The sequence below is a fragment of the Cololabis saira genome, chromosome 8, assembly GCF_033807715.1.
Source record: "Cololabis saira isolate AMF1-May2022 chromosome 8, fColSai1.1, whole genome shotgun sequence".
NCBI classification, from domain to species: Eukaryota; Metazoa; Chordata; class Actinopteri; order Beloniformes; family Belonidae; genus Cololabis; species Cololabis saira.
The window spans coordinates 46,160,187-46,186,091 of record NC_084594.1 but is presented as its reverse complement, the minus strand read 5'-3'; the positions used below and the strand labels follow the sequence as shown (position 1 = coordinate 46,186,091).

The following is a 25,905-nucleotide window of genomic DNA, read 5'->3' as shown; positions in this document are numbered from 1 at the left end:
CAAACGTGACTCGAGTGTGTCAAGTTTTCCGGTAAGATTTTCGACGTGGCGAGTGCGCGCATGGGACAGAGGGGGGCGTGGGCGGGACTTAAAATGAAGGCATCTGATTGGTTCTTTCCCCCCTGCCAAGCCTCTGGTCCTCTGACCAATCCGTGCCACTCGGTGCGCAAAAAACAGATTGGTCAGAGTTTTTACAGGATTAAAGCTGTCAGAGAGGTCGGATTTTTTTTCTTTCCTTTTTATGAACACATTATTCACTGGCTACTCTCAGGATGGAAGGACCATTTCACCCAATATAACAATACATGTTTTGGAATATGATTACAGACTATACCTTTAAACAGTAAACAACAAATACAATAAGAAAAGAGGTAATAATAAAAAACATAAGTTGTTATAAAGTATGGGCAGTAGATCCAGCAGGTACATCTCATTCTTACAATGGCAAGAATTACATTTCTATACGGTCAAAACGTACAAAGACCGGGTCAAATACAGTATTACAAAAGTAATCTAACAATTAGTAAGGTGAATTCAACCAATTTGACAATTCTACGTTACAATGCCTGTTTCCAGGTCTAATTTCACACAACTGAAGAGAATTACGTTTCTATACGGTCAAAACGTACAAAGAGCGTGTGATGGAGGTATCCCATCCCTCCATGTCACATGATAAAACGTCATGCTATGTGTATTAATGTTTGTGATTTTCTCACTTAGGAGGATTCCTTGGCGTGCAGTTCTTGGCAGCTATGGAAGTCCGTCCTACACAAAGCACGGTACATGAATCAGCAGGAGACAGAACCACAGACAGGCAGGCTGGCTGTCAGTTGTTTGGTGGAACTCTGAGTTCTGCTAACATGTTTGCAAGGTGGAGTGGATTAAAACACTTACCTGTATTCTGTGACAAAAGGTTGTCCTGTGGCTGCTGAGACTTATTTATACTTCCTGGATCATACCAAGTGTGGGAAGCAACAGAGGGATGTGGCTCTATAATTATCTGCAATTTGTGTTGATGGAGCCACACAGAGATCGGATGTGGGCCAATATATATTATAAGTATAGTAAGGGGGATGATGTAATATATTATTTAAATACTCTTGGCCAAGTGATGGGTGTTATGTGTATGTGTGTGTAATCTGGACCCCTATGCTGGTATGTGGTCTTGCCCAATCCATGTGGGGAGGGTATATAAGAGCTCAACCGGGGTGCGGTGTTGCCAACTTAGCGACTTTGTCGCTAGATTTAGCGACTTTTCAGACCCCTATAGCGACTTTTTTTTTTTTTCAAAAAAGCGACTAGCGACAAATCTAGCGACTTTTTCTGGTGTTATTGGAGACTTATCTGGTGGGCAGAGCAGAGAGGAGACCCTCCCCACTCCAAAGCCGCCGCTAGCTTGCAGAGCGGGATGTAAATGTAAACGTTTCTTTTTTCTTTTGGGTCACTTTGCCGGTCCCAAGCCCGGATAAAGGAGGAGGGTTGGTTGTAGAGCTAGCAATTTCACCCTACATAACAATCTTTTGATTAAATTTGCTGTTATAACATTTACCAATACAGGACAAAACTGATGTGTGTAATGTGGATCTAGACAAAGCATTAAAATCATTAAATGTTGTTAATGTTGAAATTATTTTTGTACGTTTGTAGTTCTAAACATATTTAGGGTGTTTTTTACTCACTTTTGTCTCTCCCACGACGTTATTCCTCTCTCCTACAGCGTCCATTACAGTTATATGCAAATGAGCAATTATGCAAATTCGGCGATGACGTCATTTAGCGACTTCTAGCGACTTTTGGGACAGCCAATAGTTACTTTCCTTACTGAGGAGTTGGCAACACTGCTGGTGAAGGTTGTTGTCAGTGGTCTGTCTTATGGTATATAATAAATGCTCATACAAGGGTTAACTTTATTTCTGCCTCAGCCTCCTCACTTCCACTTATTTAAGGTCGACATTCACAGACCGGGTCAAATACAGTATTACAAAGTAATCTGTGCCGATTGGTGCGGTGAATTAAACCAATTTGACAATTCTACGTCGCAATGCCTGCATTCAGGGCTTATCCATAACTTTGCGCGGTTTTCAAAAAGTATTTAATTTAAGAGTACGCTTAAATAACAAATAAAATGATGAGAAAAGAGGTAAAATAATAAAAGCACCAGTTTAAAACAAAGATTTTCTCTAGTCAACTGATGAGGGTGAAGTGAACGGTGCAGGGCTGAAACTACACCAGCAGGGGGCGCTATTTCACTAAAACAGGAGCTTTTTCAACGATTGCAGCAAAATCACTCATTAGAGGCAGTGAGGGATTCATGGCAGAAGGTCTGGGATAATGGTGTAAAAGAGAGACATTTTTATAACATACAGAAGTCAATTAACGTGAAGGCTTTCAAAGGAAAGTGTAGGAGAGAGTAAGTAATCATTTCTAGATTAAGATTAGGTCATAGCTACTAGTTTAAAATCAACTCTATATTTAATGTCAAAGTCAGTGTCTGATAAATGTGATGAGTGTGATGTCACAGAGAATGTAGAGCATGTGATTCTTAAATGTGGCAAGTATGAGGTAGAAAGGAAGGTTTTAAGAGACAGGATGTACGAGCTGGGACGGGAATGGAGTTTAGTAGGTTGTTAGGGAGGAGTGAGGTGATGAGGGATTGTTATAATAATAATATATATATATATATAATATATATATAATAATATATATGTCACCAGTCCACTTACTGTGTGTGTGTGTGTGTGGGCGTGCGAGTGTATGCACATGTGTATGAGTGTGAGTGAGGGTGTGTGTATGTGTGGGGGGTGGGGGGTGGGGTCGTATGGGATGTTTTAAATTGTACTTTTGATTGTTATTTTATTTTTGTATGTAAAGCACCATGAGTTGCACTTACACTGCATGAGTTGGTGCTATACAAATAAATAAAGTTTAAGTTTAAGTTTATAAGGCAATCCTTGTCTTTCTTAAAGATGCAGGGATAGACAATAGGATATAAATATGGTTATCTTATTTTACTAAGGTATTTCCTTTATTTATTTATTTTTTTCCCCCACTGTAACCTGATGTACTACTAATGCTGATGTTACACACTCCGGTCCAGTAGGTGGCGGTATAACCTAATAACGTTGGTTGTGATCCGCCAATAAACCGAGAGAAGAAGAAGAAGACGTGCCCGGAAGCCACGTGCTACAACTTCCAGTCTCCGTTCACACACGTGTGAAGAGAAAACGTGTGTTTTTGTAAAAGCGGTCCAGGTTTGAGTAAACATGCTGGAACAGCTGGGTCTGATCGGGACGATCCAGGACGAGGACCAGAGTCCGGAGGAGCCCGACACCGAGTCCGACCAGGAGGTGAGTGCTCCGGGACACGGAGCTGCTCCGGTCCGGTCCGGGATCCGCCTGGAAAACTGCACAGTTTCTGGATTAATATCTGTTAACTACTGCTGTTGCAACATGAACATCTGTACACAATAGAATACAAGTGTTTACAGAGCTGTGGTACCGTCGGTTAGCAGGAGGGTAACTTAGCTGGGCTTTAACGCGGATGTAAATACCCCAACAGTTCAGGTTAAAGGCTGATTTATGGTCCCGCGTTAAATAGACGGCGATGCCTACGCGTAGGCTCAGCGTTGGTGTAACGCGGAACCATAAATCAGTCATGTTCGGTCAGCAGGTCAGCTGGGGCTGGGAGTGTTTTCTTCCTTCTTCTTTATTTAAAGTGACCCACTGCAGTAAAACGGATGGTTGGAGGACCAGGGCCGCCTCCAGCTGTTCTGGGGGCTGATGCAGGATTGGGTTTAGAGCCCCCCTTAACTTTTACTGAGTAAACAGAGAGGCAGAGTGGGAGAGACAGTTCTCAATCAATAACTTTATTTGTCCCCAATGGGGCAATTAATTTTGCAGCAATATATACACTAGGCATGGGTGATATTTTACCGTTCACGATAAACCGTCAAAAACATTCCCCACGGTAAGAATTTGTCATCTCACAGTAAAAACGATAAATTGAGGAAATGAGAAAGAAGGAAAGAAATAAATGAGCCTGAAAGAAAGAAAGAAAGAAAGAAAGAAAGAAAGAAAGAAAGAAATGAGCCAGAAAGAAAGAATTCCTGTTGATGACACTTTTTGTATTGGTATTTTTTTTATTGTGATAAATGCCAGAAATGATCGTGATACATTTTTTAGTCCATACCGCCCATCCCTAATATACACATATACACATAGTTAAAAAGACAACTAGTTTAAATCTAAAAATCCAAACACCACAACAGCCTTTTCCTCATGGAGTAGGGCTTGGTCGTCTTGACGTCATCACCTGGCGGAGCCGCCATGTTGGATGCTACCTGAGCTGCTCTTCAGACCACTGCACTGTGTACAGACGTGCAGCAGCTCCACATAACAGACGTGGGGAAAAGACGTGGGGAAAAGATAGCTAATGGTTTAACTTTTCACCGCTCTCCTGTCTGGAGGCAGAACCACGGAGGCCGAGTATCTGAGATAACAGAGTGAAAGAGTCGTTTGGTTCGGTTGGATCACGGCTGTAACGACCAAACATAACCTTCCACAGTAAATCACAAACAAAGACTCACACAGACTAGAGGTGGGTGCAATTCGTCGATGCATCGCGATGCGTCACTTGACGATTTGGAATCGATTAATTAAAAAAAAAAATATTATTTTTTTTTTTAAGTTATCCTATCCAGATTCCAGACTGAATAAGCTGCTGAATCATTTCATTTTCAAGAATGCACATTTCTTATTGTTCACTGTAAATATGGCAGATATGTTTACACTAAGTACATATCTAGTTTACTTGAATTAATGAACTCATTAAATCCAGGGCTTGACCGTTTTCAGTGTTTCTGGGGCGGCAGTAGCTCAGGTGGTAGAGCGGGTCGTCCAATGATCGGAAGGTCGGCGGTTCGAATCCCGCTCTGTCCCAGTTTGCTGTCGTAGTGTCCTTGGGTAAGACACCTTACCCACCTTGCCCCGTGTGAATGTGTATGAATGTTGGTGGTGGTCGGAGGGGCCGTTAGGCGCGATATGGCAGCCACGCTTCCGTCAGTCTGCCCCAGGGCAGCTGTGGCTACAATGTAGCTTACCACCACTGGTGAGAATGTGTATGAATGAATAATGATTTCTGTAAAGCGCTCTGGGTGCCTAGAAGGGCGCTATATAAATCCAAGTCATTATTATTATTATTATTTTCCGCCAATAGGGGGCGCTCTCATGCAAGTGCAGCTTTCCCTGGTCAAAGTTAAGTAAGTCAAAGAGCAAATGTTTACATAGTCATAAAATACATTATTTTGTGTCTTTGAAAAATACATGTCAAATGTTCAAAAAACCTTGTTATTTACTTAATGAGTGTTGTTAGAGGAACTGAGTTAATTGATTGGCTATTTATTTACAAATGTAGCCACAGATGAAGACAAAATCAATCTTGTATGGAAAAAAGCATTAAAAATCGAAGAATCGTGGCACCAATAATCGAATCGACAATCGTTATAATCGAAGAATCGAAGCTCCAATAATCAAAATCGAATCGTGAGGTTCCCTTGTTTGCACACCCCTAACACAGACGGGTCGGATCAAAACACGGATTTTATTCCCCACTTCTCCAGCTAAACGCAGTTGCTGGCCAGCTCTCTGCGGTGAGATTAACCCCAATCTTCAGATCACCGAGGTGCATTCTGGGACGCGGCGGCCATGTTTGCAGCCTCGAGAGTGTAAACAAACAGCAGTGTGGCAGCACCAACAGAACAGACGGAACGATAAAAAAAAAATATGTTAAACTGCTGGAAAGGAACTGGAATTTACCGGGATACCTTAAACAAGGAAGCCAGGGAGCGGTATATGGAGAAAATAATGATTATTAACGGTCTGGATCCATATGAAATCCCTACTGAATGCTTATAGTCCAGAAAATATGGTATAAAAAAGAATTGCCCACATTAAAGTGTGTGTGTGTGTGTGTGTGTGTTTAGGAGGGGCCGATCATCCTGAACAGGAAGAAAAAGCTGGGGAGTCATGGGTCAAAATACTTTAACTGTGACTTTGAGTTTGGTGAGAAAGACGGGCAGAGCCGGGCCAAAGACTGGGCCATGGCCGACGTCATGAAGCAGCTCAAGAAGAAGGTAGGACCCGGCAGAAGCTTCTGCTGCGTGTTCCCCGCTCCTTTACAGGTCCAGCTCTGCAACATTCTCCACACCTGTAACCCTCTCTGATGTTTGCAGAGAACCATCACCACTCTGGACCAGAAGATCGACAAGATCAGGAAGAAGAGAAAAGCTGAGGTGAGTCGGCCTCCGGGTACCAGTTCCTGTCCAGCCCGGTCCGTTTCCTGTTTCCTGGATCTGAGACTTCTGCTTCTGTCTGCAGGAGAAGTCTCCCCAGGACGACGGTTCCTCGGAGAAAAAAGAGGAGGGGGAAGAGGAGGAGAAGGTGACAGCTGTTGCTGATGGAGAGGAGGATGATGATGATAAGGAGGAGGAGGAAGAAGAAGATGATGAGGATGATGAGGAGGAGGAGGAGGAGGGGGAGTTTGGCTCCAGCGATGAGGAAGTTCTCACCAAATCAGGTGACTCTCTGAGGCTTTTTTAATTCTACAGACACGTTTAAGATCTCAACACAGATGTTTTTATTGGAGCTCAGCGTTACGCCTACAGTTCCAGAGCCAGAACTTAAAAGATGACGGGACACGCCGCATCAGCCAGCTGCTGCTCACGTTCAGTTAAAGGTGGTAACAGCAGGGATGTCCATTTCCATCCGAAACCTGAGCCAGCTGATGGTTGCTCCATGAAACCAGTGGCCAAAGCCCCGCTGGTTTCTGGAGAGCTGCTGCTTCTCTCACTGCACAGGAGATTCTTTCTTTATTTCAGTCATTAAAAGAAGAACAAAACAGTTCAATATCATTACAACAAATCTCTTTCCTTGAATGAAAGGGAACAGAAAGAAGACTAAGGCCCAATCCCAATTCTCCTTCACTCGCCCTTCTTTTCTCCACTCGCACTTCTTTTCTTCCCTACCCCCTAAAAAAGAAGGGGGAGATTTTAGGGCACTTGAGATCTAGGGCACTTGGCCCAGGTGCCTGTCCCAATTCTCCTACTCCCCCTCGTTTTCATCCCTAACCTGATCAGGAAGCAGAGAGCCAAGAGCTGTTTTAATTTCAGCTGTAGCGCTGTTAATATGGCACTTTATTAAGTTTTAATATTTTTTCAGGTATAATGGTAACCTTAAGATCCCCAACCTGGGCTCAGTTTATCCAAATAACGCCTGTTAAGAAATTTGACCCGATGTTTTGGGAGATGAGAAGAGCCGCCGCCCCCGGGGAGCAGCCTCAGCTCACAGCCCGAGAAGAGACGTATCCGCCGGGTCAGGCTGCTCCGTCAGCCCCGGGAGAGACACTCTCTCCCGGGACGCAGCTCTGTTGAGAATCACGCCGGCTGAAATAAATCATTTAGGAATATGTTGGTTTAATAGATTAAATCTAACAGTTGTAGCTACGCCTGTTAAGAAATTTGCTCCGAAATTTAGAGATTTCTGTCTGCCGGGTCCGGAGCTTGGGTCCGCGTTATATCGACGCAGACCTACGGCGTAGGGTACGTAACCTACGCCTTAGGCTCTGCGTTGGTGTAACGCAGAACCATAAATCCCTTTATTCTGGCGTGATCTTCCGCAACTTTATCTGAAAGTGTGTAAATTACCCAGATAACAGCTGGATTACTTTGTGGTTTCTGAAGACTATTATATCAGAAACATCCAAAACAAATCTGACGAGTCACAGGATTATTTCTCTCTATTTCTCTGAGACCAGTCTGCCTGTTTGCCTTCGGTCGGCGAGTCAAATGGACGCAGAGCCTCTTTTTTTCATACCCCCTCGCTCGCCAAGTCAGTATCTGAAATCCCTCGATTTGAAGGGGCTATTCTCAGCCCCTAGCCCTCGTTATGCCCCCTCCCCCTAGGTGAAAAGAGGAATTGGGACACCACTACCTTCACGGGAACGCGCAAAAGTTAGGGTTAGGGAAGAAAAGGAGGGCGAGGGGGAGTATTGGGACGCACCCTAAGGCTGCGTCTGAAAGTCCATCCTTCCACCCTAATGAGTAGCAAAACCAGTATGTGAGATTCTTTTAGTGCGTCCTAAACATTAGTACGTACTCAATAGTATGTACTATCCATACTCATTCTGGAGAAATGTATTAGTATGGACACTGGGGATGGGCGGTATGGACTAAAAAATGTATCACGATCATTTCTGACATTTATCCCGATAACGATAAAAATTGCGATTTAAAAAAAAAAAAAAATAAAATATTCAACTCCATCTTTGTAACTATAAATCTATCACCACATTCAGTCTTTGGAGCCCCCAAAACACTGCTCTAATATACTACTAAATTACACCATTCTGGTGGAGACCTCAGCAGCTGCTGTTATAATAATATGTTGTGTATGTATATATATATATATATATATATATATATATATATATATATATATATATATATAAAATAAATTACTTGTATTGCCATTCTTTGAGCTCACTGTTTTTTTGCAGTCTCTGCATATAATAGATGATGTTTGCTCCTCGTATCTCTTTTTAAATCCAAACCAGTTCCGGAGCTGGAGTCTCGTTTAACAACGAGCTCCTCGCTCTCGGATCCACCTTCAAACATGTTTGTTAAGCTGATTTATGGTTCTGCGTTAAATCCTCGCAGAGCTACGGTGTAGGGTACGCGGCGACACGCACCGCACGTTGCCCGTCGCTGCGTAACCTACGCCGTAGCTCTGCTTTTTTTCTTTTTTTTTCCCCAACACGGGCCTAGAATGGAACATGTATTGATAGAATATAATTGTGTCACGCTGTATGATTTACTTCCAACCCGTTTCCCTCAGACACCCTGAGAGAGAAGGAGCGGCGGGGGAAGAAGAGGAACGCAGCGGAGGAGGTGAAGAACCGCCGGAGACGCAGCACAGGCTCACTCACCGGGTTACCGTGGTAACGGTTCTGTGTTCAGGGTTACCGTGGTAACCGTTCTCTCCTGTTCAGGGTCCAGAAGCTTTCTACGAAGACGCATCCCAGTACAACGATAAGCTGACCTTCGACAACATGAACCTGTCCAGACCCATCCTGAAGGTAAACCAGAGCCAGAACCACCCAGGCCCCGTTCACCCGTGGCAAAAACGCTGGTGTTTTCATGCGTTTTGGCCATTGGTTTTACCCGAAAACGAAGCTCAAAGTTTCCAAAAACCATCATTTCTGAAAACTCCGACCAAAGTGGAGATTTGCAAAACTCCGTCTTCACGTTTGCTTGTAAACGGAGAGAAACGGAGATTTTAGGCTTCAGAACGTCACATTATGAGACAGAAACGTCACCAGCGTCATGAGTGACACTAGGGCTGGGCGATATGGCCCAAAAGTCATATCTCGATATTTTCTAGCTGAATGTTGATACTCGATATATATTGATATTTTTTCTGTGCCATAATTGGGGTTTCCCCCAAAGCATTATAGCATAGCATCTCTGTTAGCATCTCTGTTAGCATCTCTGTTAGCATCTCTGTTAGCTTCATTTTTTTCTGAGGCAAACCCTTAAAAAACAGTCAGTTTTAATACAAAGCCTCGTGCCAAATGTCACACAGGTTCATTTATTAACAGAGGTCTGCACAATATCAAAATGTATAAAACAAATGAAATAAAAATAAACTGCCTGCATATAGAGAATAAAAATGCTTCTTGAATAAAATAAAACAAATATCCCTTTCCTGCATAACAATTAAATTAAAATACACTGTAATTAATACAATATAGACAGTAACAGGCAGACTTTTCCACTGAGGTTGACAGTTGTGCAAGTAACAAAACATTTGTGACAATCTCAAATAAAACATTCAAGTCAATTTGTCACAAAATAAGCTAAAAGCTCAAAATCATAAAAAGAAAAAAAATTTTAATAATCGATATAAACGATATAGTCTCGTACCATATCGCGTTTGAAAATATATCGATATATATTAAAATCTCGATATATCGCCCAGCCCTAAGTGACACCAGTGTTTACAGTTTGTTTGTAACCGTCAGTATTTTCTTGTATTTTACCTGTTTTATATTCTAAAGTCACACTTAAAAGTAACTCCACTTCTCTGTCACTCCAAACGAAAGACTCTCGTTCATCTTGGAAGTAACTGGAAGTTACTCGTGTCTTTTGTTGATGTTTTTTTCCAGGATTCTGATTGGCTAGCATGACTTTATCTTCTCGTTACACTGCCCCCTGTAGGTTTGGATGCTCATAGCACCTTAACAGATATTTATGCAGGTTCATGGAAATGATGGGATTTTTCAAAACGTAGAGGGGGAAATATCTGTTTTTGTAAATACGGATATATGTGTAAACGTGGCCTCAGGGATCTGGTTCCTGGACCAGAACCAGCTCTGGTCACATCCTTTGGTTCTGAACCGTTCCTTCTGAAAGAACGGTTCTGCAAACTGCTCGTTGAGTTTTCCCGTGTCGTCAGCTGGCCTCATCTTTGGCACATAACTAGGGCTGCAACGATTCGTCGACGTTGTCGTCAAAAATCGATAATCAAAATTGTCGACAATTGTCCCCAGACGTGTTTTTCCAACGGAGTGAGGCGTCTCATTTCAACACAATCTCTGCCGAGAGTCGCACATGCGCGATAGCGTCTCTGCCGAGCGGTAGCGGGTAAACAGAATGACGGCGTCCTGTAGCAGCTGCGCGTAACAAAACTTCTAAAGTTTTGGAGCCTTTTAGCCTCGATACGGTAAATAAAAAGATGACTTGCAAGGTTTGCAAAGCAGACCTGCTGATCACGGGAGCATGTTGGTAATGCGAGCAGTTACAGTTTAAGATTCCCAGAATATTCAAATTTTTTCAGATAGGATATTTGAGTTTTTCTTAAACTGTAAACCATAATCAGCAATATTAAAATAATAAAAGGCTTGCAATATTTCAGTTGATTTGTAATGAATCCAGAATGTATGACATTTTTGCATCACAGAAAATAAAGGACTTTATCACAATATTCTAATTTTCTGAGACAGTCCTGTATTTTTCATTAAAGTACCATCTTTCTCGTGTTTATTATCATTTGCCACATAATTAAAGCAACCTCATACTAAATTTAAGAAAATATTACTAATTATCCGATTAGTCGACTAATGGTTTCAATAGTCGGTAACTAGTCGACTATTAAAATAGTCGTTAGTTGCAGCCCTACACATAACCACCCACCGTGTCTAACTGAAGCTCGTCTGGGCCATGCAGACGTCTGAGCATGTTACAAAAACCAAACGTATCTGCCGCTTCTTTCTTTTCTTTCTTTTACGTGCGCGGCATCAGCGCGTTGTGCCGCATTAAACGTAGTCCGGGTGAAACACCTGCTTTGAGCTGGCGAAATGAAACGATTCCTCGAGGCAGAGAAAATTCCTCCATCATTTTTTGTAATGGAATGACTGTAATTATTGGAGGAATGGTTGCAGTCCTAGTGCTAACGTCCCGTCCTGCTCCCCAGGCCGTCACAGCCATGGGCTTCAAGCAGCCCACCCCCATCCAGAAGGCCTGCGTCCCGGTGGGCCTGATGGGCCGGGACCTGTGTGCCTGCGCTGCTACTGGGACAGGTACCATCACCACCTCCGGGCCGGCGTCTCCTCCTCCCCCCGGGACCACATCACCTCACCTAACACTCCTCTCTCCTCAGGGAAGACGGCAGCCTTCGTGCTGCCCGTGCTGGAGCGTCTCGTCTACAAACCCAAGACGTCCCAGGTGACCCGGGTCCTGGTTCTGGTTCCCACCAGGGAGCTGGGGATCCAGGTCCATACCGTGGCCCGCCAGCTGGCCCAGTTCACCTCCATCACCACCTGCCTGGCCGTCGGTACGAACACCAGCACGCTGTACCAGCTCCAGCTCTGCACTGCAGAAACTCAGTCTTAACAAGAATATTTGTCTTATTTCTCAATCAATCATTTATTTGAACTCACGACCATGATCACATGGTATGGAGCACAGAACACAAACATTTGTAGCAAGTGGCAGGCTGTACATGTTCAACTAAAATACAAATATAAATACTCTAAAATTCAATTTGGCAAAATAAAAATGGAAATCATTTAAACAGAGGAAGGACATTCTTCAAAAAGGCGCCTAATTTATAAATAACATTGAACTTATTAGATTGAAGTAACAAAATAAATTTAAACATAGATGGTCGGTTTGTATAATACTTTGGTAAGTATTTTTGTCTGAGATTCATTATATTTACATTTTTACATTCAAACAAAATATGAAACTCATCTCCAATAGTAAGAGGTTACAGAATCTCTGACTTCTATCCAGACCTTTATAATAATAACCTTTATACCTTCCAGTGACTTTTGGTATTATGCTGTTATTCGTCCTAAAATTACAAATGGCCTGTCTATACTTTAGATTTTGACATAATAAATACTGTTCTAGGTTAAACTCTACATAAATATCACATGATGTTCGTCCTATAGAGTTCACTTTTTCAGAAATTGATCTTTCCACCTTTGCTCAACAGTTAGTTTCAACCAGTCTAGTTAAAATGTCTCATTTTTCATTCATTTTCATCTTATTTTTAGTCAAAAAATCTCATTACACTTAAAACAAGACTCATCACTGGAAAAAAACAACAATTTTCACCTGTTTCAAGTAGATTTTAACTTAAAATAAGTACAAAATCTGCCAGTGGAATAAGATTTTTTAGCTTGTAATGAGAAGATAAATCTTGTCCCACTGGCAGATTTTTCTACTTATTTCAAGTGAAAATTTACTTGAAACAGGTGAAAATTGTTTTTTCCAGTGATGAGTCTTATTTTAAGTGTAATGAGATTTTTTTTTTACTAAAAATGAGACATTTTAATTAGAAATGAGACAAATATTCCTGGTAAGATTGTGAGTTTTTGCGGTGTCCTCTCTGGTGTTGACCTTCATGGACCCGTGTCTCTTGTCTCTTGTCCAGGGGGTCTGGACCTGAAGTCCCAGGAGGCGGCGCTGAGGGCGGGGCCAGACGTCCTGATCGCCACCCCCGGGCGGCTGATCGATCACCTGCACAACACGCCCAGCTTCGAGCTGACGCACATCGAGATCCTGATCCTGGACGAGGCCGACAGGTACAGTCGGACAGGGCCGGGTCTTTCACGTGTCTCCGTGCTGCAAATTAGATCTACATTCAAAAGTCCTATACTGGACTGTCTCAGAAAATTAGAATATTGTGATAAAGTCCTTTATTTTCTGTAATGCAAAAATGTCATACATTCTGGATTCATTACAAATCAACTGAAATATTACAAGCCTTTTATTATTTTAATATTGCTGATCATGTCTTACAGCTTAAGAAAACTCAAATATCCTATCTCAAAAAATTAGAATATTCTGGGAATCTTAATCTTAAACTGTAAGCCATAATCATCAATATTAAAATAATAAAAGGCTTGTAATATTTCAGTTGATTTGTAATGAATCCAGAATGTATGACATTTTTGTTTTTTTAATTGCATTACAGAAAATAAAGAACTTTATCACAATATTCTAATTTTCTGACACAGTCCTGTACAGTAATCGAGGGATTGATTGGATCTGAACAGGAGAAAATAAAAAAGGATTATGAAAAAAAAAAATACAATAAGTACAGTAGGACAGATTGTGACTGGTGCGTATTTCCCTGCTCTTCTGATGCTGCTGCATCCCGACCCTGTAGCGTCTTTTTCTCCTAAAGCCGCGGTGCAGGTGTGTTTTTCCAGAGAAGAAAATAGTAATAGGTCGTTGTTGTCGCTTTTTTTTTCTTCTGGACAAAAAGATTCTGACACCATGGATTATATCTGAGACTGTAATGAACGATTCATCAAAGGTCCTGTTCTTGAGCTGCTGCTGAAGCTCATTGGCCGTTCTCAGCTTGTTCCTAAGCAACCAACGTTATTGACACAGGAAGTGAAGAAGTGGGGAGACTGTTTAGCCAATCAGAATGCAGAACACGATGCACAATGCAAATCCGTGAAGCAGCAAGACGTGAAAGGTGAACGGTGTTGTAGCCAGGGATTCCTGTATTTATTCCACATTTAATAATAATGATAATAAAGTCAAGCATTTAAAAAAAAAAAAAATCCTAACCTGTCCCCAACCTGAACCCATCTTCAAAATGTGAAGTTCTTTATATTAGATTAAATAAAAGTAGTGCAGTACGGGAAGGACAAAAATGCAGGTAGGATGTGTGTGAGGTAGACGGATATTGCACTACTGAGCAGGCCAAGGGAATAATATAATCCATTGGGAACACATAAATTCAACTTGATAGTTTGAATCAAACTTGAAAATGAAAACTGCACTTGCTTGAATGACCACTAGGGGCTGGCACCAGAAAGGACGTACCGTATTTTTGTGACCGTTAGGCGCATATAAACTTATTTTTATTATTCTATTTTAATTTTTTTGAATGTACCACGCGCCCAATGACGCCATGCGTCCATTGTATTATTGTAAGGTGGACGTAGTTGAGGCCACCATGAGAAGTTAAAGGCGCGTGAATCACCCGTGATTGCCTGGCGGCGGCTCCGTAGCGGGACCTGGGGCGGACGGGGAGACTCAGCCTCCCTACCGAGAAGGAGACGCTGCTCCCGGGGGAGCTGCACCGCGGGGGGGCGGGAAGGCCGGAGGTACCGCCCGACCGAGCAGCAGCCGCTTTGTTGGCCGGCTCTGTCGTTTACTGTTGAAGGATTGTAGATGCGTGGGCTGACGTGTCTGCTGGGCTGGACTGTTGTTCCAGCTTTCACAAAAGCCGGCATCATTTCCAAGGGGCCGCACAGCAGGAAAATGATTCGGCTGCTCAGCAGCCAGAGCTGCGGGCTCTGCCCGTCTCAGCTGATCGCTTCTCCCGGTCTCATTGATCAGGCTCGGTTGAAGCCCGACGCGCTGAGTCCTGACAACTGTTGCATATTTGATTTAGCTGTTTAATGCAGAAACGGAGGATGAAGACGTCGGTCGGTTTGATTAATGCAATAACGATTGTAATTACTTAAATAAAACACAATAAAACTAAGTTTTGCTCCCGCTCTATTTTTAAATACGCACGTGCGTTCGGTGCGCCGTGTGTGTGTTTTAAATACAGAAATGACACACAAAATTGAGGGTTTACAGCAGATATAAACATATTTACAGTTGAAAAACCAGTTTTGGTTTCATTGCTGGGTTTCAGATTCATGTATGAACAGAGACATGTTATGTTGCCCCTCTGGTAGAAATGCATAAAGCCACAAATGTCTGCATAATGAAGGGTTCTGGATGAATAAATGCTCCGAGCACTTTCTGAGCAAACCTTCCTGAAGCAGATCCATCCCCGACCCCTCCTGGTGGCCGGCAGGAACAGTGAGGGCTAACGGTCGGTTCTGTTGTGTTCTGTTATTCTCCAGAATGTTGGACGAGTACTTTGAGGAGCAGATGAAGGAGATCATCAGGATGTGTTCCTACAACAGACAGACCATGCTGTTCTCTGCCACCATGACGGAGGAGGTACGTGCTCTCATCGCGGGACCCGTCTCTCCGGACACGTCATGTGACCTTCGTCATGTGACCTGCGTAATGTGACCGGTGTCATGTGACCGTCTCCCCAGGTCAAGGACCTGGCCGCCGTGTCGCTGAAGCAGCCGGTCAAGATCTTCGTCAACAGCAACACAGACGTGGCTCCGTTCCTGCGGCAGGAGTTCGTCCGGATCCGACCGCACCGGGAAGGAGACAGGGAGGCCGTGGTGGCTGGTGAGGATGAAAACAGATGTTTTTTAATTCAGAATTAAATAATTCACAATTTAAGTATTTTCCTTTGAGTTTACATGGAAATAGTCATTCTGAATTGAGGTTTACATGGAAAACACGTTTGATGGTCTTTATCTGGGGGTTGGGAAGGTTGTGATTGGATAGGGGGGGACCAGAAGTTAAACTACCGGAAGAAAAACTAACTTAGCCGCTACAACTTTGAAAAGCTCACAATTTTGATGTTTCCTGTTTCCATCTGTTCTTTTAATGATTTCTATTTATTAAATAAATGGTCTCTGTTCTTGACCAGCGTTTACTGCTGCTGCATCTTGAAACTTTGTTAGGAAAACCAACCCAGTGTGGAATCTAGTCCGTGTTCCAGACCAGATATCAGAACCACTCAAGGTGACAAAACTTACTTATGATTTTTGAAAAGATCCATGTCTGTAGATCAGGGGTTTTCAATTCCAGTCCTCGGGCCTCCCTGTCCTGCATGTTTTAGATGCTGCCTTGCATCAACACACCTGATTCTAATTAATGGTCCTCATTAGTTTGTCATCAAGGTCTGTACAACTCTGTTGATGACACAGCTCCTTGTATCACGGTGTGCTGAAAGCAGGGTAGCATCTAAAACATGCAGGACAGGGAGGCCCGAGGACCGGAATTGAAAACCCCTGCTATAGATGATATTCTGGTATAAAACCCTTTGTGAGTGGCAGATGGATCAGAGTTATCAGCTCATGAAGTTAAAACCCCCTTCAGAAAATTACATTTTAGATGCTGCTGCATATCCTGGTTTAGACTCATGTACAGGAAATCTGTCAATGTTTCACTATATTGTCTTTGGTATCATTTTAAAGGGGACCTTTTAAACATTCATTCAAGCTAAGATGTGAATCTTTCTGACCAACATAAAGGTCACTGCAGCTCTTTAAACTATAAACAACACACATTTTTACACAATTTTCGCTTGAATGATATACTATCTTTTAACCCTGTGTCATCTAGGAACAACAGAGACACAAAATACAAAAACTGGAATATTCCCCCTTTAAAATGATACCAAAGACAATATAGTGAAACATTGACAGAAATCCTGTACATGAGTCTAAACCAGGATATGCAGCAGAACTCCATGAGCTGATAACTGTGATCCAGCTGCCACTCAGGAAGGTTATCACACCAAAATATCATCTACAGACATGGATATTCTCAAAAATCATAGGTAAGTTTTGTCACCTCGAGTGGTGCTGACAAGTGAAATTCTGGGCTCTGGCCCGTGGACTAAGCGCCATGGAGACAGATGGGCGAAGGAACGAGCAGCGCAGAAAGACCGGAATTAATTTAAAGCAGAATGAGTGTTTACATGATCGTGGAATTATTCTATTAGGATTTAAAATCAGAATAAACCAGCCACTTACTTCGGAATTAACTTTAATTCAGAATGGTCATTTTCATTCAGAATTAGGTGTTTACGTGGTAATTTTTACTCATTTTAAATCAGATTTAATTTTAATTCTGAATGAAAGAATGAAACTTCCCATGTAAACTGACTGTGGTACAGCAGAGCTGCAGGGGGAGGTCTGACTCTGACTGGTTGTTGTGTTCCCAGCGCTGCTGACCCGGACCTTCCAGGACCACGTGATGCTGTTCACCCAGACCAGGAAACAGGCCCACCGGCTGCACATCCTGCTGGGCCTGATGGGCCTGAAGGTGGGAGAGCTGCACGGAGAGCTGAGCCAGATGCAGCGGCTGGAGAACCTCAGGTACACCACCCACACACCTGCTTCTGATCCTAGTGGTTTATGTTGCTCTGGACAGTCATGGAACCATTCATCTCCTGAACATTAATATATCAGATAGGCCGGTGTTGAAAAAAATGTATTTTCTGATTCTAAATCAATTCTCATTAATTCCTAAAAATCGATTTGTATGTCTAAAGATCGATTTTTTTTATTTTCATCATTACATTAGTTATATTTGCATAAATTGTCTATATTTCATTACTTTATATACTGTCTTGGGGTTACATTTGCATGAAATGCTAAAACCCAAATTCTCAAAAATTTAAAACCAAAATAAACCGAAAATGAAAAAAATAAAAACGGAATGTGGGAAAAAAATAAAACCGATTTCCTCCGTCTCTGTTTCCTCCCTGGATCTGTTTGATAATTCTGACCCACGATGTTTCTGTTCTTCAGTTCTATCATCATTCTGGGAGCTGATTGGTCCTTACAGCATCATTAGCTGCAATACTTGCTGTTGAATCTCAATATAATACTAGTAGTAATATGTTGCATAACTACAGTCATATAATTCATGCAACAGCTCAAAAAACAGATTTAATAACACTAACCCAAATCAATATCGGAATTGAATTAAATCTTGATAATGAATGGACTCTATTCTTGACATTTGAATCAATCCTGTTATCAGAAGTTATGGCATAGTGATCTGGGCTTTCCTTAAAGGATTAAAGACGTAGGAATCTGAGTATGTTAATTTATTCATCACAGATTTTTTTTTTAAATAAAAAAAGAACTAAATGTACAGATTTACTGTAATCAGCGTCAGGAAAACCTTGCGAAAATGCTCGTGGTTTAGTATTTTTTCTGTCTGTTCCTTATTTCTCTTGTTTTTGTTCTCCTTCAGGCGTTTTAAAGATGAACAGATCGATATCTTGGTGGCGACAGATGTAGCAGCCAGAGGGTTGGATATTGATGGAGTCAAAACGGTGAGAATTCAACTATAAATTCATTGCGTTCCTCTGTAGTAGGAAAGATGATTAAACTTAACATAGAAATTGACAATGTCACTGCATAATTTGGGAGAGAAACTAGTTAGTGATCTGGTGCAGCTGTGTCAGATTGGTTTCTCTTTTTCCCTGAATCACCATCCATCACACAGCTGTGGTGCTGGTTCAGTTAATAGAGAGTTATTGTTTTACGGTCGTTATTAATTAATAAAGATGGAAATCAAGATAAAAAATAAATCAATCAAAACGGGGCACCACCTGACTAGCCCTGTATTATGGGTATAAAAAGAAAAAAAAAATTCAGATTCTAAATAGATTCTCATATTAATTCCTAAAAATCGATTTGTATGTCTAAAGATCGATTTTTCTTTTTTTTTTTTTATGCCCAAAAAAAGGAATGTTTTTTCATTACATTTTCGCCCTGTGATCTCTCTCTGTCTCTCAAAATTCTGACATTAACTTCCACCAACCAATTCTCCTATTGTACATATGGCAATATATCATGTCTTATCAGTTCCTGCGTGCCGCCCTGAGGAATGACCTTTCACATGCAGGAGAATCAGCTGTTTCACAGCATCACTGGAGACCTCTGATCTGGGTTCCTGTCCTCGCTCCTCTAGGTGATAAACTTCACCATGCCATCCACGGTCAAACACTACGTCCACCGCGTGGGCCGGACGGCCAGAGCCGGCCGGTCGGGCCGCTCCGTGTCGCTGGTGGGAGAGTCTGAGAGGAAGACGCTGAAGGAGGTGGTGAAGTCGGCCCGGGCCGCCGTGAAGGCCCGCGTCCTGCCCCCAGGTAAGAGCAGGACTGGAGCTGTTACCATGGTAACAACCAGTACTGCAGATGAGGGGGGATGAAAACGGTCAAAATCATCCCCCCTGTAAAACTGCCATCCCTCCTTTCCATCCCTTATGTCATTTCATCAATGAATGTGGTTTTACTGCTATTTCAACATTTAGAGTCATCACCAGAAAAATAACACCAGAAAAATAACTTATTTGACAATTTTCATCTGTTTCAAGTAGATTTTCACTTGATATAAGTAAAAAAAAAATCTGCCAGCAGGACAAGATTTATCTTCTTATTACAAGCAAAAAAATCTTGTTCCACTGGCAGATTTTTCTACTTATTTCAAGTGAAAATCTACTTGAAACAGGTGAAAATTGTTGTTTTTTCCAGTGATGAGTCTTGTTTTAAGTGTAATGAGATGTTTTTACTAAAATGAGACATTTTAACTAGAAATAAGACAAATATTCTTGTTAAGATTGTGAGTTTTTGCAGTGATCCATGTTACTTATCCTGTGAAGGACAGAGTCATATTGATAAGTTCAGAAAAGTGTTTTTTATTGTTGTGTTTTGATGTATTTGATGTAAGTCCAGTGGATATTTAAAGCTTACAGAAGGCTGCATTTAACTGCTGCTATGTCATTCCTGCAGTATTTCTGCAGCTGTTTTGGTCACTGCTATTATTTGTAATATATTATATTATTTGTAATCAGCACAAATTATCTGTCCCCATATGATAAAATCCACCATCCCCCCTGATTCTTTTATTTTTTTACAACTGGAGTCCTGGGTAAGAGATATCACTGAAGGAACTGGCGTGGCGTCGTACCGGCAGGACTGAGCTGTGTGTTTCTGTCTCAGAGGTCATCCTGAAGTTCAGAGATCTGATAACCAAACTGGAGAAGGATGTGGACGCCGTGACGAGGCTGGAGAGAGAAGAGAGAGAGCTGGCGGCCTCCGAGGCCAAGGTACGAGCAACGGACTCGCTCTCTGAATCCAACACAGGGGCTCAGCTTTATAAACTGCCAAGTAGCTGTCGCTTGTAAAACCTTGCTCCTAATGATGCTTAAATGTTAAGGAGGTCAAAACAGTTTGTTTTTTTGATGATTGAAACATGGAGATTGACTTACTTATGGCGCTTTTACACTAGAACCTACTCAGCCCAACTCGACTCTTTTCAACACCCAGACCAGCAGTAGGAGGTTGGAGAAGCTGCTGTGACGTATTTGATTGTGTGATCTAAATGAAGACAACAACACTAAAGATGTAGAACCTGGAGGAGATGATAGATGTGCTGCTGGATCTGTGGCTTGTGTTTGATATCAAGTTAAAAAATGAGAGTGAAAGAAGCTTCAAGTGGCAACGCTTTTTTAATTTTTTTTAGTTCGTCTCTGCGCTGCTGAAAAGTCATCTGGAGCCGTGAGCAGCTATGAAGAGACAGAGCTCCTGGTAGATCTGGTCGTTCCTTATCTCCGTCTAGATCTCTTTTTAATTCTCGCTACACTTTTTATTTTCTCCTCTCCTCTCCTTTTTAATTCTCTCCTCAGCACCAGGTTTATGAACATCTGACCCTCAGAGTTGGATCATGAAACAGACTTTTGCTGCCGTTGCTGGTTGAATAAAATGAACAAGAATCTCCGTCAGAGTCTCTTTCTCTGATTTCCTCCTCCTGACTCAGACGTCTGACTCCAACCCCCCGACCAATCGGTGGCCTGTAGTGTGATGATGTCAGATACAGCCGACTCAGCAGCTTAGAACCTCGGCAGAATAGATACAGAAAAGTATCTACTCGGCACGTTAGACCCCTGGTGGGAAAGAACCAAGTGGAGTCGGGCTGAGTAGGTACTGGTGGAAAAGTGCCATTAGTGCCAGTCGCTCATTAGAGAAACTGCACCTTTTCTTTGATCAGTTGAAGCCTAACGTGTGTTTATTTGCGTCTAGTTGAGCGTGGCTCAGAAGCGACTGGAAGGCTCCGCCTCTTGTGAATCACAAAGAGTTTGGTTTCAGACTCAACAGGAAAGAAAACAAAGTCGCAGTGAGTACAGACTTAGAAACACCTCTGTTTACCATCTGCACTGCTCAGCAGTACTTGATAGGACTTGAGAGTACTCAGTCGTACCGTGTGCTTGTTTCCAGTGTCCAAAGCTCTGCAGGACTTCGATCTGGCTCTGAGAGGAACCAAGAAGAGGCAGAAGTTCGTCAAGGACGGCGGGAGGAAGAAAGAGCTGACGGTAAAACCCACCCCCTATAACTTGACAAGTCATCACTCCCCCGACCTTCACAGCATCTGTGGTCACTTTAAGGGCCAATCCCAATACACCCCCTACTTTCTACCACAAGCCCTAAAAATGAAGCCACAGGCGTAGGGCCCTTGTAATGTTCCCTAGGGATTGGGACACCACTTCTACGTCACTGCGTGGTTTACGTTCGGGTACGTAAGCGACTGTGTAGTTACGTTTGCACATACGTCACACCATATCAGGAAGCTGAGAGATAAAAGCTGTTTTAATTTCAGCTGTAGCACTGTTAATATGCCACTTTATTAAGTTTTAATATTTTTTCAGGCGTAAAAGTAACGGTTAAGATCCCCAACCTGGGCTCAGTTTATCCAAATAACGCCTGTTAAGAAATTTGATCTGATGTTTTCGGAGAAGAGCCGCCGGCTCGGGAGCTGATTTATGGTTCTGCGTTAAATCAACGCGGAGCCTACGGCGTAGGGTACGGCGTACGGTGTGCGTCGCCGCGTAACCTACGCCGAAGGCTCTGTGTTGGTGTAACGCGGAACCATAAATCAGCCTTTATTCTGGTGAGGTTTGAAAAAGACTTTGCAACAACGGGCAAGCGAGTGATTATGTACATTCAGTGAGTGAATATTATGAAAGTAAAATATATATTTCTTGCTAGAAATGTAATCAAAACGCATTTTTATGCAGAAACTAACTCAAAATATTGATTTTATTCACAAAAAAATAAGAAATGTCCGCCATGTTTTTTTGTTTGATTCAGTCTGCAAATGATGACGTAAAGCATTCTGGGAAATTTCTCTAGCCCTCGGTCGCAAAGTCAGCATCTGAAATCCCTCTCTGTGAAGGGCTAGATTCATACACAACTACCCCTCGTTTTCCGCACTCCCCCTACATGCAAAGAGGAATTGGGACACCACTACCCTCATGGGAACACGCAACATTTAGGGGTAGGGATGAAAAGTAGGACTAGGGGGGGATTGGGACTGGGCCTAACACTCACCTGTGATGTCACAGCCCGAGGAGCGCGCTGAGTTCGAGATCCTGAAAGCCCAGATGTTTGCTGAGCGGTCAGCAAAGAGAGAGAGACGACCGAAGAGGGCGAGAGCCATGGCTGAGGACGAGGCCCCCGCTCCAGGTCAGACACACATTTACTGCAGCTAGTACACGCTCAGGTCTGAGTGTGTAGATCTTCCCAGCGAGGGCTCAAAGTCATCCCTGTAAATGCACCTGTCTCTGCAGCAGCCAATAAGAAACCAGCTAAAGGAGGCAAGAAGTCTGTGTTTGATCAGGAGCTGACCAACACCAGCAAGAAGGCCCTGAAACAGTACCGAGCTGGGTAAGTTCAGCTACACACACACACACACACACACACACACACACACACACACACACACACACACACACACACACGTCTGCTCACGTTCATGGTCTAAACACTACTGGTATAGAGGGAATGGAGATGACGTCACAGATGAGACTTCACAGCGGGTTACGGCCACTGAGTGTCGGAAAGACTGAGTGGCAGAAAGACTGAGTGTCGGCGTAAACTTTCATTTTGAGCAACTGGAAAACATCTAAAATGGGAAAGAGCTGTTGTGCGATCGACTGTACTCATAGATTTAGCAAGAAGTCGGAGTTATCATTTTACTGACTGATGAAACAACTGGATTCCAGGCACCGAAACGTGGATTTGTGGTTCCCATTTTGTATCAGGTAATGTTGGATTTTTGGGTAGCTAACGTTAAACGGTCAAATCATAAAGTTCGGTGTCCTCATCACTTTAATTTCACCAACAAATCCTGCCTTGAAGTCGGACCAAGCGTCAAGACTTTTGTAAGCCTTCAAGCTTTGCTTCATGAATTTCCCCGGAGTAGAAATTAAGTACAAATAAATATCAGGAAACTGGATTCATGGCCAAATATTAATGTCCATGGACCACTGGTTCTTGGTAACTGTACCAAATATTAATGTCCATGGACCACTGGTTCTTGGGGTAACTGTACCAAATATTAATGTCCATGGACCACTGGTTCTTGGGGTAACTGTACAGGTCACTGTCAAGTCCAACTGACTGTCAAGTCCAACTGACTTTACTGTAATTTAAGCCGATAATCAGCTGTTATCCCGTCTTCTCCACTAGTTTCAGATGTTTTTACCACTCAGTGTGAGTAAGGGGGCTGGTCCAGTGGGGAAGTGACGTCAATGCAAACCCTCTATTGTGATAGACGCTATATAAATAAAATTGAATTTAATGGAATGATCTCACCTTGGGTCTCTTTTCAGACCGTCCTTCGAGGACAGGAAGCGGCTGGGATTGAACAGGAAGCGTCCAGGTGGCTCCAGGTGAGTCTCAGCCTGAATCATTTGGATTCTCATTAAAGTGGAATGAAATGTTCTGAGCTCTTGATTTGTTCCTCAGGTTCAAGAGGAAGTGAGGCCGCCCCGTTCTCCATGTCTGTGTCATCGTCTTTGCCTGTTCAATACATTTTAAATAAAGTAATTGTGTCTAGATGGTGGTGTGAGACTTTTTTTAGCCAACTTGTACAAGACGACCTCCTAGCAGGAGCTGACACCCAGTTTCATTTGCCCGTAATCCACTGCAAACGGGCAGAATGAACAAGGCCAGGAGCCCGATGGGACATCATCAACTTAAGTAACCATAATCTTCTCTTAGCAGTAACCTAAGATGCCAACCAATGTTGCCTTTTATTTGTTCCTACTGACTATGTCCTTGTTTGGGCTGTGGTTTTGGTGGCAGTTGAAACGTGGACCCAAACACTGGCCGAGCTCTGCCACGGCTACCGTGGCTATCGCTGGCCTGGCCTTGGCCTAGTTAGGAAAGCCAACCTTTTTTCTCCTGCATGGCCCTAATACTCTTCCGTAGGAGAACTGAGTGATAAAATGGGGGAAAAAATTGGGATAAAAATATTAAAAAAAAAAAAAAAAAACCAAAGGTCCTGGTTCCTGGAGAATAGTTTTGATGACACTTTTCTTCATGAAGGGCCAGCCATGTTGCTCTGGAAGCCAATGGGAACATGCCAACTTTAGACAATCAAAGCTAGCTTTGCCTACCAGATCCTCATTCAAATATCGTCAGATGCCAGCAGACGTTTACAGCACAATATATCCTTTATGCTTGTCAGTGAAACAAAAATTACTTCCATGTTCAGCCAGTGGTGGGTTCGTAAAAACATCTGCCGACTGCCAATCAATCATATTACAAATAAATGTATAGCTTTATATAAACTATCCTGGCGTGGCAAATAAAACATTCACTCCCCTCAGAGTTGTGCGTGTGAAATCAAATGATTGAGACCAAAACCGTTTTTTGAACCAGGCTGTAAATGTTTATTTCTGCTCTAAAGTTTGACATTTTAACATGGGAGTCTGAAGCCTTTTCATTGGCCGGTACCCCGCCTTTAACACGTGGATCTAGGGTTGCACATTAACTGACGGTGGGGGTGCGTTGAGCTGCCCTGTGAATAACTGTAACTGATAACGGTGGATCAGGACACATGTAAACAGAACTTCCACGGGGGGGGGGCGGTCGCGGGAGGGGTCTGTTGATCAACCTGAGTACAACCCACCAGGGGAGTTTATTATCATTATTATAAAATGGGGGAAAGCTGGTTGAGAGTAACAACAGCAGGACGTCACAGGTAGGATCTATAGTTGAAAGATGAGTAACTGGGGAGACAAGGAGATCAGCAAGATATCCTAGGGTTTCTTTTTTTCAGACAAAGTTCTGACTTCTTACCTTCCGTCTGACAGTTTGGGCGGACGGTTCTCCCGCCTTTCTCACTGAGGAAGGCGGGAGAACCGCCCAAACTGCCAGACGGAAGGTCATAGGATATCAATCTGAAGACACGATGAACACAATACAAACATCAGCAAGCTGCTCAGAGACCGTCCTTAGTCCGGAACCACGAAGGATGGCCCGTTGTTTGAACAAGTGGCCACAAAAATGATGAACCGGGGGTTTTCTAGAAGCAAGACCCGGTCAGAAAACACTCATCCTGATGTTCATCCATGCTCGTTTTGAAAATTACTCTTGGCGGCTTATTAATCTTGCTGATGTGGGGACAATATGTTATTCTACACGCCCACACAGCTAACGTCCCCTCAACGGTGCCAAATAACACACCTTGCCAAACGTACGTTACACACGCGTTCATCATCCAGCGATAATAGCCGGATGGAACCTGAAAACACCTAAAGCCGGGCAGACACTGCGATTGTCGGCTCGTTTTGAACCGATTTTCCAGTCGTGCAACTCTTTTTTGGATTGACGAGAGATTAACACCTCACGACGAGCTCCCGATCACGAATCGTGAGCTCGC

The 25,905-nt window shown here is 42.8% G+C and overlaps 1 protein-coding gene across 2 annotated transcripts; it reads left to right on the top strand.

Annotated features, from left to right (window-relative positions):
* The first annotated feature begins 3,181 nt into the window (after window positions 1–3,181).
* On the top strand, window positions 3,182–23,991 carry ddx27 (DEAD (Asp-Glu-Ala-Asp) box polypeptide 27). 2 transcript variants are annotated; one of them, XM_061728759.1, is made up of 20 exons: window positions 3,182–3,347; window positions 5,981–6,130; window positions 6,230–6,289; window positions 6,375–6,573; window positions 8,889–8,941; window positions 9,043–9,129; window positions 11,526–11,631; window positions 11,712–11,885; window positions 12,993–13,143; window positions 15,436–15,535; window positions 15,637–15,778; window positions 17,388–17,541; window positions 18,428–18,509; window positions 19,151–19,328; window positions 20,181–20,287; window positions 21,261–21,354; window positions 21,456–21,550; window positions 22,580–22,700; window positions 22,808–22,901; window positions 23,849–23,991. In XM_061728759.1, exons 1-20 carry the CDS (start codon window positions 3,264–3,266, stop codon window positions 23,910–23,912), a joined length of 2,295 nt encoding a protein of 764 aa, XP_061584743.1. In that variant the 5' UTR covers window positions 3,182–3,263; the 3' UTR covers window positions 23,913–23,991. The 2 variants fall into 2 exon arrangements, with proteins under 2 accessions (XP_061584743.1, XP_061584742.1); XM_061728758.1 differs by having other exon boundaries at window positions 22,805–22,901; window positions 23,849–23,986.
* The last annotated feature ends 1,914 nt before the right edge of the window (window positions 23,992–25,905 follow it).